At 42.6% G+C, this 12,041-nt stretch overlaps 1 protein-coding gene across 2 annotated transcripts in view; it reads left to right on the top strand.

Moving 5' to 3' along the window:
* The window catches only part of cdc42se1 (CDC42 small effector 1), a 32,779-nt gene extending 21,765 nt beyond the window's left edge, over nucleotides 1-11,014 (top strand). For both annotated transcript variants that reach the window (XM_030063719.1, XM_030063720.1), the window contains 3 exons: nucleotides 2,692-2,796; nucleotides 5,832-5,903; nucleotides 6,211-11,014. In XM_030063719.1, coding sequence (XP_029919579.1) covers nucleotides 2,692-2,796; nucleotides 5,832-5,900 — 174 coding nt within the window. In that variant the 3' untranslated portion in view covers nucleotides 5,901-5,903; nucleotides 6,211-11,014. The remainder of the gene's footprint in view (nucleotides 1-2,691; nucleotides 2,797-5,831; nucleotides 5,904-6,210) is intronic.
* Nucleotides 11,015-12,041: the final 1,027 nt, after the last annotated feature.

The following is a 12,041-nucleotide window of genomic DNA, read 5'->3' as shown; positions in this document are numbered from 1 at the left end:
TAAGTCGTGTGAAGCTGAGTCGGCTCCTTGAGACGTGGCTGCCGTCTGCTGCTTGAGGACTGATTTATGTGGGAGCTTGTTTTTTTTTTTTTGTTTTTTTTTTTTGGAGAGGCAGGCCGGGGCGCAGCAGCAAATATCTGGAACGTGAATAAATGTTGACGGGACGGCCAACGGCAACACCGAACACGTGATGCCTCGCTGTGCCACGTCAGGAGCCACACCTGCTGTCAGACACACGTTTTTACAAATTAGGATTAATGCACAAAGCAGGATTAAGGCAAATATTTTGACATAATGCACATCCTTTTTTTAATCAAATTTCTAACACATGCACATATTTTCATTTTTACATAATCCACACAATGCACACTTGTTTGTTTGTTTTTTTTTTTTTTTTTTTTTTTTTTTTTTTTGTTTACCAGTTAGGATTCATGCACATATTTATACATAATGCACCTTTTTTTAATCTACAAATTTCTAATGCCTGTATTTCTTATAATTTCACTTTTGCTTCCACACATTTTGCTCTTGAGTCCTCGTGTTTCTTCATATCTTCTTTTTCTTCAAGCAGGGTAAAAAAAAAAAAAAATCTGCCAGTGGGATGAGATAATCCCACTTGTTTCCAGAATTTTCTTGAATCAAGTGTAATTTTCATGATCCCAGTGGCTGATCTGCCTCGTTTCAACACATTTATTGAAACACGTCAAACTGCTCTGGAGACAAGTGGGATTATCTAATCCCACTGGTGGGTGTTTGACCTTGTTTGAAGAAAAACACGATCCTGTTTAATCCCACCCCTTTGAATGTATTTGACAAGTATGAAACCAAGACAAATGTGTAATGAACACAAATCAAAACATCTTTTCATATCAGAGTTGTTAGCTTGCGGGGGTCCAGGGCCCCATGAGGGTCGGCCTGGGGGTCCAGAACATACATGTTTTGGGGTTTTTTGGGTTTTTTTGGGGTTTTCTGTTTGAAAGGAGGCGTTGCTTCTCCAAACGATCAATTTTCGTCTCAGAAAGCCTCACCTCTGTCCCGCTGCAGTTATGTAAGTGGATCGCAATAATCCACAGGAACATAAGCCTCTTAAATCGAGTCGAAATTGTTCTGATCGTGGCCAAGATGTGCTCTGAAACGGCGCACATTTCCCCACATGAGGATTAGGCCGACTTTGGGAGCAGAATAGGATTTTAATGGGCCGTTCAGTGGCGAGTTGCCAAGCCCCGGCTCGGCTCGCCGGACAGCGGCGTTCCCACCAGAGGCGCCCGGCCCCGCCGCTCACACCGGACAACTGAGCGTACACCATGTGAATATAACTTTATTAGCTGATGCTTTAGCAAAGAAATCCCCTGTGTGTGTGTGTGTGTGTGTGTGTGTGTGTGTGAGTGTGTGTGTGTGTGTGTGTGTGTGTGTGCTGGTGTTGTTGGTTGAGTGGAACTGTTGTGATCGCCAGGGAAACGCTCCATGCGCTGAGTCATCGCCCGCCTCCCTCTGCCAAGACGACGGAGCGTGTTGGAGCCTGAGGGAGAAACCAGCCTCTCCTGCGCCCTTATTTTGAAAGTGAAAAAAAAAAAAAAAAAAGTCCCGAGAACGGAGCAAACGGTTTCTACTTTTGGTTCCACAGTGAAAGTAGAACCGCAGCTGAGAACCGTTTGATTCTGCCGTTGATTCTGCTTTCACTGAGTGAAGCCGTTCGTCTCATCTCAAAGCCTTTTCACTTCCAAACTCTTTACACTTTTAAAAATAAAATAATACAGAAGTACTAACCCCGGAAACACAGTCACACACACACTGCTGCTAGAACTACTGCCACTGCTGGAATACTAGTACTCCTTATACATGATAGTACTTCTGTTTCTACTGTAAGAGTACTACCAGCTACTGCCACAGCCTGTGCCGCTACTACCACTATTACTACTGTTGTTGATAGACAGAAGGTACTATTACTACAGCTACTGGTACTGCTACAGCTACTATTACTATGACAACTACTACAACTATTACTAATACTACTATTACTACTGTTACTTTCAAAACTACTGCTAGTGCTGATATTACTGTTGCTATTACTACTACAACAACCACTACTACTGTTCCTACTACTGTTACTGTTACTAGTATTACTACAAGTACTACTGCCATCACAGCTCCTGCTCCTTGTTGCGCTGCAGTATTAGTGTAGTATTAGTGTAGTATTACTGCAGTAGTGCTGTTGGCTCAGGTGAGCTGAGGAGAGCGAGGCGGCCGAGCGAGGTACATGATGAGTGTGTCGGGGTATGTGGACGTGTAGCTGCACATCACACACAGGACAGGCTGTCACTTATGAATGCAGGAAGACACACACACACACACACACACACACACACACACACACACGTCATACACACATACGCGCACACACACACACACACACACGCACACACGTCATACACACACACACACACGTCACACACACATGTAAGAACATTTGTTCCATAACTCACTCACTCTTGCACACACACAACCTCTCTTACTCACTCTGTATGACTCTCTCTCTGTCCCCCAACACACACACACACACACACACACACACACTGACACACACATTCACACATTTACTTCCATCCTGTTTTTTTCCTCTTTTAGTGACTTCTCCTAAATGTTTGCCCTTTACTGACCTGTGTGTGTGTGTGTGTGTGTGTGTGTGTGTAGAAGAAGAAGAGGAGGAAGATAGACCGCAGTATGATTGGAGAGCCGACCAACTTCATGCACCTCACACACATCGGCTCTGGAGAGATGGCCGAGGGACTACAGCCGGTAATGCAGCTCTCTCTCTCTCTCTCTCTCTCTCTCTCTCTCTCTCTCTCTCTCTCTCTCTCTCTCTCTTTCTCTCTCTCTCTCTTAACTCGTTGAACTCAGACTTTCCCCTTAAATTTCCCCTTAAGTCTCTTCAGAGTTATGAAATCATGTGTTTTTGTGTGTTTGAGGTGCTGAACAGTATTTTACTTTCTTTTTTTTTTTTTCTGGAAATCCCGCCCTCCTTCAGGTTTGGAGATTCGAGGTTTCTAAGAGGTTAACAGCTGAAAACATAATCAGGGGATTTGTGCATGGGCTGAAAAACTTTGAGGTGTGTCATCGGGATTTTCTGCTTGATTTGAAGTGGAGCTGAAGGCTTCTGGGAAATGTCAGATCAGAAGTGTTTTGGTGTTTTAGTGAAGTGGCAGACAGAGACGGCGTGCGATAACACACTCCGCCACGCAGATTACTCGATTCTGTCCTTTATTGATTTTTTTTCCCATGAAAAAATAATAACATGGTTGGTCATGGGAGGGAAATAATCTAGTTTCTCTTATGTCTCTCTATTTTTTAATTTTAATTTAATTTTAATTTAATTTAATTTATTTTTTCATTTTTCTGAGGCTGGGAAAAGGCTGGTAGGTTTTCTATGAGAGGGTCAGTTCATTTCTTCCTGTCTTTTTTTCACCACCTGCAGCTTCCAACAGAGCTCCACTGTTCTGACTATAGAGACCCTGTTTTAACACACACACACACACACACACACACACACACATACACACACACACACACACACACACACACACACGTTCCCTGCAGTCCTACTGAAAATCTGAAAGAAAATTACAAGAAAATGGGAAGTCTTGTAAAATAAATAAACAATTCTCCCAAACAATGACCAGGATATTAGCAAAAAAAAAAAAAAAAAAAAAAAAAAAACACCAGAAAATTAGCTAAAAGAAAAAAGAAAAAAAAAGGAAAAAAAAGAAAAATATATGCATAATTATATATTTAAAATCACAATAAAAATACAGTGAAAATTCCCCCAAAATAATAATAATAATAATAATAATAATAAAAACATTAATAAAAAACCTTCAACAACTAAATAAAAAACACTGTTGTAGTTTTTTCCTGCTCCACGTTTTTAAATGACGGCTGGAGCTTCTGGTTCCTCTGCAGGAGAAGCTGCTCCATCGGTGCAGAGCCTCAGTGTCCCGGGACGGTCCAGGTCAGAGGCTTTCAGAGTGCAGTCGTCTGCAAAATGATGAATACTTCAGTTTCATGAAAATTGAAGTCAATTTCAATTTCAATTTCAACCAATAAAATCTTTAAACAGCCTCTCTCATCCACCTGTTCCTTCAAAATAAAAGTAAATTTCTCTCCCAAAACTGCGATGCTGTTGGTCCTTCCCTGCACCGTGTCCCGGCCAAACTTCCTGCTTAAACAGGAAATACATCAGATCAAGAAAGTAAAAGACAGTTTCACAGGGAGATGAGAGCAAAATCGCCTCAAAACGAGGATCTGGAACATGACAGAGTTTGGAAACCCCTCGTCTGAGTGGGTTTCTTGCCCGAGGAGAAAACAGTTTTTGGTAGAAACAGTGAACGTTTGTCATTTTGTGCCCTGAAAAAAGGTCAGATTGAAAGGTGCTGAACTCGCCACAGAGCCTCGGTCCAGGCGGCCGTCCAACATGGAAACAGAGGGGACAGTGACGGGGTGGGGTGGGGGAGTGAGGGGGGGTACATCTGGCAAAAGAATGCCACCCTGTGTGTGTGTGTGTGTGTGTCTGTGTGTGTGTGTGTGTGTGTGTGTGTCTGTGTGTGTGTGTGTGTGTGTGTGTGTGTGTGTGTGTGTCCTGTCCTCCAGGAAGTGTCACACGGCGCTGCATCCTTCCTGTGCTGCTTCTATTTTAGCGTTTCTCTGTGACGGACGAGAAGAACGAAGCTCCTCTTCAGACGACCGCGTTTAAAGGAGCATTCCAACGTTTCGGGCAAAATCCCCCTTTTTTCCCAGCCTGAGTCCAGATGTTGGACACCGTCTCCACCTCTGGACGTCCAGCGGTTCAGCTCCTACGGGTAGCATTGTCTGTTAGCTTAGCATAAACACTCGAAGTCTATGGGAGTCGTTAGCCTGGCTCTGTCAAAGTGAAGAAACAAACGGGAAATGCTGCCCACAGGAAGTGAACCACTGGACGTCCAGAGGTGGAAACGGTGTCCAACATCTGGTCTCGGCCCGGGGAGGTCAGGGAAAGAGGATTCTGTCCAGAACGCATCAGCGAGGTCGTGTTTTCTGCACCTCCCTGTTTGTCAGCAGGATCTCTGCATGTCGGATTTCCTCCGTGACGCGATTTTTTGGTTTTGCAGCTGCAGTCGTTGTGTTGCGTTCGAGCACCGGTGGGAAAATCCGACATCTGGACGTCGGCCACTAAACAGCATCAAGTCATGTTGTTTTACCTTCGTTCACACAGGAGGGGCCGGGACGCCACCCTCGTTAAAATCAAAATGAATGAATGAACTCATGGGCAAATTATTAATGATCACAATGACCTGGCACAGGAAACAAGACACCGTGTGTGTGTGTGTGTGTGTGTGTGTGTGTGTGTGTGTGTGTGTGTGTGTGTGTTGCTGGTGGTCGGGGGTTACAGGGGCTGTAAATCTGTCTCAGTCCATTATGAGCCACACAGGAAGTGACATCATCAGTCCCGGACCTATTGTGCCGGGCGAGGTGGAGGCGGTTCCGGCAGAGACAGATGTTATGCAGCTACAGGCGACTAAAAGACAATAATCTCTATAATCTGAGTTTATTTTACTTTGTTTTGTGAACGCACGGTGAAGCTTAGAGCAGTGTGTCGTCTGCCATTAAAGGAACATTCCAACTTTTTCATCCCCGTTTCTCATTTTTGCCTATCAGAAAAACTGAAACCACAGTGGAGCATCTGGAGTGTGTGTGTGTGTGTGTGTGTGTGTGTGTGTATGTACGTACAGGCATTTATTAACAATGTATACTTGTCATTGTGTTCTCGTGTGTGTGTGTGTGTGTGTGTGTGCGTGCAGTCAGGGTCGGTGCAGGAGCAGATGAGGTCTAAAGGCCCCAGTATGAACGGCAGGAACAGCCTCTTATAGCCGGTAAGGACACACACACACACACACACACACACACACACACACACCATACCTTCACCGCCTGTAATCACTTTACAGCTGTTATTGGATTTCACTCAGGAGGCTGTTTGTGTTCTCGCCTTAATAAAATAAAAAAGTAGAATTTAATGAAACGCTGAGTCATGCCGGCCAGGTGTTTTTCAACATCAAGGAAAGCTAGTCTGGGTTTTTTTTTTTTTTTTTAATTCTATTTAAAGATGAAATCCAACAAGTTTATCTGCAGTGTGTGACCCCAGGCCTCCGTGTGTGTGTGTGTGTGTGTGTGTTTCAGGAGTGTAAAGAACCAACCCAGGCCATAAAGACGACCCCCCACACAAACCACCATCATCACCTCTGAACCAAACAGACCACCTCGGACCCCCAGCCGGACCCCCAGCCGGACCCCCAGCCGGACCCCCAGCCGGACGGTTGGACCCCCTGCTGACCGAAGCTGAAGTGCCTTTGAGCAAGGCGCCGCACCCCCGCCCAGCCTGCAGGGGGCGCCGCTCTGCTCCGCCCAAAGAAAGAAAGACCGGATTCTCCCTGTAGGATCACGAACGCGCTCCCTCCTGTGCAGATGGGATTTAATTTAAAGGAACAGTTACACTAATTTTACACCAGCCTGGATTAAAATAAATGAATAAATAAATGAATAAATAAAGTGCTGGCCACCGGCTCGCATGTTTGCCGGCTGGCTAGCTGCTGTGTGACCAGGAGGACTCCATCTCCCAGCATGCCTTTCAGGACCCCCTGCTTCACACACACAGCTGTTGTGTTGTGTCACATCAGGAGATGGAGGACTCGTCCAAATTTTTTTTTTTATTTCCAAGTTTAAAATCCAGCGTGTCGCTTTATCTTTCTGAATGTGAACATGCAAATTAAACTGAAAATTCAAACGTCTGTGTGCAGTTTGCCATCAGAGCCAAATCAACTTCTTGTAATTCTTTGTAATCGCCACTAGGGGGCGATGTCAATATATATATTTTTTCTCCTCAGTAAATCCGATATGACATGAACCTAGCATTATCATCAATCATCATCACTGGACTCCATTTCCCAGGATTCCTTTCTGCATTGTTCCAGGTTTCACCGCACCCCAAATAAAGACTACATTTCCCAGAATTCAAAGTGGCATACACTCGACTGCTCTGTATCCAGTTGAGGATAAAAATGTGACTACATCGCCCACAATCCCCTTCTGTAGAGTGAAGTCACCCCAAGACGGCGATCGGGGGGGTCGTTCTGGATTACTTCCTCACAGGACTTCATTTCCCAGGATGCTTCACTCCACCCAGCTCCAGAAGGCTGAGCGACTCATTCGGCCTCCGCCGACTTCACACAGCTTGATTTTATTATGATCTTATTTTGCTTTTCCACTCCTCCCACGCCCGCTTTCCATTGGTCAACCCCAAAGAGATGACATCATCGGACTTCATTTCCCAGGATGCTTCACTCTGCCCGGCCACACTGATGACGAATGATCAGAGACTCTCACTGCAGAGGAGGGGAAAGTCCCCTGGAGTCCTGCCCGCTACACTGGAGGCTGGATGAGACTGTGTGTGTGTGTGTGTGTGTGTGTGTGTGTGTGTGTGTGTGTGTGTGTGTGTGTGTGTGTTTCCCACCACCATGACATCATGGTCTTAATATTCCAGCAGTTTGAATATAAATAACCTCCTGAGTGTCTGAGGAAACGTCACTGTTTCCTGCAGGAAGTTTCCTTTCATTTCAGTTTTTCTGGTTGAAATCGTCGTTTTGTTTTGTGACAGTTTCTCTGTTCACCTGTTGACTACTCAAACTACGGCTCGGGGCTCCAGAACGGGTCGGCAGACAGCGACTTTTGGGCCCCTGGATGTTTTAAGACGTCCCGCCGTGAGAGATTACGCTCCCCACCGGGCGCCGGGACGAGAAAACATGAGAACTTCTGAGTGAATTTAAGAACTTTTGTTTGTTTTTTTGTCCTGATTTTGCTTCGGCCATCCGATCATTTCATCCTGCATCTGGAGGGGAAACCACCTCTCCAGTGTTTTATTGCTTTTTATCAAGTATTATCATTATTATTTCAATACGTCTCACAGATTTTGTTCTCAGTCTCTTACTGTTTGTTGTTGGGTTTTTTTCGGGGATTGGAATGCAGAGAGTTTTCTGAGCGATGATGAACCCCAAACCCCCCCTTTTGTTTTTTCTTTGTTCCCTGAATTTTCCCTCTGCAGCCGTTTTGCATCCCGAACATCAAACAGTCCCACATGCTGACTTAGTGAAACGGGGAAGCAAAATGGTGACGCGCACCGTGTGAGGAGGACATGTGCCACTGAACAAAAATAAACAATTAAAAATCAAGAGTTTGTTCCCAAAACAATATCTGCTTCCATTTGGGATTAAAAAAAAAAAAAAAAAAAAAAAAAAAAAAGTAAAAAGTGACATCAACCATTTTTTCCCGTCCGCGGTTTAAAGTTTAACCAAATTTATTCCACTGCTGTTTTTTGGATCATTGATTGAAAAAATAGAATTTTATAGTTTAACACAACTGATTATCCTCAAGTAATTTATAGTTTTTTGTTCCAATCTGAGCTTACAGTACAGAAGTACAGAAATTATTTGGATATGAAGCAAAGTCAGAGTAAATAATCAAATTGATCTTCATCACATGGAGCTGCAGTTTTCTGATTTGTCTGATCATTGTTGCTCACAGTGAATCACAGTAACTCAGTTATTAGATCAATAAAGAGGCAGATGTACTTTATTGATCCCACATCAGGAAATGTTGCTGTTGAGGAGTGATCTCAGTCTGTGTGAGTTTGGTGTTTTGGGAACACGCTCTTTGGGACGGGAAGCTTCCAGCTGAATCCGTTTCACGCGGCGACTCAGGCCGGGCTGTTGTCCACCGCTCCGGGCGGTTACCGTGGTAACCGCTGAGTCACGGTGTTCTCTTTGCCATGGCGACGGGCCACTTCCTCCCCCGGCCGAGGCCCGAGAGCCAGACGTTTATTTTAAGGAACGTCTGAGCTGCTCCTCGGAGCCTCGTGCTGCGTTCAGGCGCCCCCGCAGAGCGTAGGACCTCAGCCCTTTTCTTCTCCTCTTTATCAATTTTTCCTCTCAACCTCTTTTTCCTCAACTTCCATCCAGGAAACCGCTATCACCAGGAGAACCTTCCCTTCTGTCTGTAAATGTTTTCGCTGTTGATCTGTGCTGCTGCCATGGAGACGGCCATGTGCTGTTTAGCTGCTCCAGAGTGCTTTTACTTTGAAAAAGTACAACAACAACAAACAACATTTGGAACAAATCCATCCACATATGTTTTCCACTTTGTACACAAATGTAAAAAAGGACAAACTGAAAGAAGACACACACTGTTTGAAGGATGTGTGTCAAAAAAAGAAAAAGTCTTTCTGAATTTCTGAATTATGTTGAATTAGTACAAAATCAGGTTTTTTCTGGTTATTTCATAAAAGAAGATGAGCACAGTCACACTGAGCCTTCTGCACTTCTTTGTTGGTGTCACTGAAGTCACTGGCTCTTCCACAGATATCAATCTCATCATCATCGGCCAATCAGGATTTTTTAAAGAAATAGGAAATAATCTTAAACACTAAAGCGACACTAAAGCAAGTCAACACACAGCAACACGAACGCAGCACAACACTAACAATCAGCTTTAAACACAACAACGTTCAGCATGATGATCCTGTCATGGAGCTGTTGTACGCAGGTACCCCCCTCTGACCGACCAATGAGAGCGCACGTATGACATCAACATTACATCTTTGTCGGCACATGTCCCACCTCACTTCTCCTTTAATTCTCGGGAAACGTCCCTCTGTGGTCGGGACGAGGTTCTGCCAAAGATCTGCACCTTTAATGTTCATGAAAACACAGCTCCTCCTCCTCCTCCTCTCACACACACACACACACACACACACACACACACACAGAAAAATAATGGTTGCTTCTTTAAATTGAATTTAATCTTGGAAAAAAAACTTTGAAAGCCTTGAAAACCTTTTTTTCATGGAATATCTCAGCTCCATCATTTTTCTCTCCTGGCCCTAACACACCACCGTGAGTTTGGACCATTTACACAAATAGTTCTTGGTGGAACTTGAAAAAGAAGATTTTCCCAGCGCATCACTCTGAAGAACCTTTTTCGGGTTCCAAACAGCACCTTTATTTTTCTGTGTTCTCCCTCCCTCCTCCCCCCACCAGTACAGCAACACTGGAGAACTCCTTCCCTTTACGTCTCCACACGTTCCACACACACACACACACACACACACCACGTTCCACAGGACGTGTGTGGAGCAGCCGGCCGCTCTCTCTGTGTGGAGAGACGAGACCTTGTTGTGTTCATCTGCCCTTCTTCATTCTCTGTAATTATTTGGATGTTTTGTTTTGTTGTGCTGTTTATTGAAGATGTGTGCGTTATTGATTTTATTGAAAAGTGTCTGTATTATGAAAATATGTTGCCTCGTATCGTATGAAAGCTTTTGTTAATAGTGTTGAGCTCCACGATGCCTCCAACCTGCTGCCACGACTGAAAATCACACCGGACTTTGATTACATTTTTATTTTATTTTATAATAACTGTTTTTTGGGGTTTTTTTTTTTTTTTTTTGGCTGGTTCTTGTCTCAGCGGCTGTGTTTACATGCTCACCAGTGTCCTGCTCATCTTTCATTTGAATCTGTTCATCCTTCATTAATAGACATGATTTTTGCAACTTAGCCTTGATGTGAAATTTATTTGCAGATTCACAGATTAACATTTCATTCTCATCTGAATTTGATTTGGATTATTCTGGATTATTGATGATGATTTTTTTTTTAATCCTCTTACAAACAGTCGATTTCCATACATTCACAGATCTGGGAGGTATTTTTAACAAGGGGAAAAATAATTATGATGATGATAAAAATAAATGAATAACTCAATAATCCCAGGTGGGTTCATTCTCAAAGTAATATTTCAGTGTATCACACAATTTTTGTTCCACATTCTCTTTTGTACTTTATACTAAAGATGTTTCGTTTTGAAAAGCAACAAAATCCACATTTGTGAATAAAATACTGAGCCAACATTATAATATGGTTCAGCAGGAATTCAACTGTCTTATGATTATTATTGTTATTATTTTAATAATTAACACCAAATTTAATATCTTTATATTCCAGGTAAGGTATATAATATTTTAATTTTAAGCATTGTTCAAGATTTCCCACAGGTGCTTAACACTTTAAAACTTGAACAAATTCATTTTCAAAGTAATGACGTTTTTCTTCCAGCATGTTTTGGTTTCAGTAAAAATTATTTTTACCAACAACAACAACTTTATTTGTATTTGTATTTGTACTTATTTGTATTTGTATTGCATTTGTGCTTTTTCTAAACAAAATGACAAGGTGCTTTACATAAAAAAGAAAATTACAAGTTACAATAAAAAACAACAAAATTAAGTCAAACCAAACTGATGAATAAAGCAAAATTATGCAGAATAAAAGAGATAGAACAAGTTTAAAAACAATAATTAAAACTGTAAAATACAAATCAATATGACTATGGAAAAGTTTGTAATAATGTTCATCAACAAATGATTCATAAAGTATTTAAAAAATATATTTGTATAGATTATCATGCAATTTCCTGCATTTTTAAAGTAGTCACAAATATGTTGACAAATATAAGTAACCATGTACAAATAAAACAGGGTGACATGAACAAACGTTTCAGTCAATTTCCTTCGTTATTTACAAGCACTAAATATTTATAAATAAAGCAATAATCATACATATGTGTTGACTTATTTGTAATTAGTTGACATATTTGTTGCTAGTTAACAAACAGACACACTGCCTTGCATTGAGGAGCGTCTGACACAAACATGTTCAACATTATTTCAACATTCATATTTAAGGAGGCGACTTTCTTGAAAATGGTTCTTCAAAGAACCTGTTCTTGCTGAAGTTCCTTGAAGAACCGCGTGTTGGGGCTGGACGGACACACAGGCTGCAGCCGGACGGAGCCAAAGATGTTTTCACACCAATCATGAGACACTCGGCTCAGACGTGTTGGATATAAACTGAAGCATGTGCTCGCCATATGATCACAGCAGTCATACAAATTACATTATGGAT

This window comes from Myripristis murdjan, chromosome 11, assembly GCF_902150065.1.
Source record: "Myripristis murdjan chromosome 11, fMyrMur1.1, whole genome shotgun sequence".
Taxonomy (NCBI): domain Eukaryota; kingdom Metazoa; phylum Chordata; class Actinopteri; order Holocentriformes; family Holocentridae; genus Myripristis; species Myripristis murdjan.
This window is presented reverse-complemented; position numbering and strand designations above follow the sequence as displayed.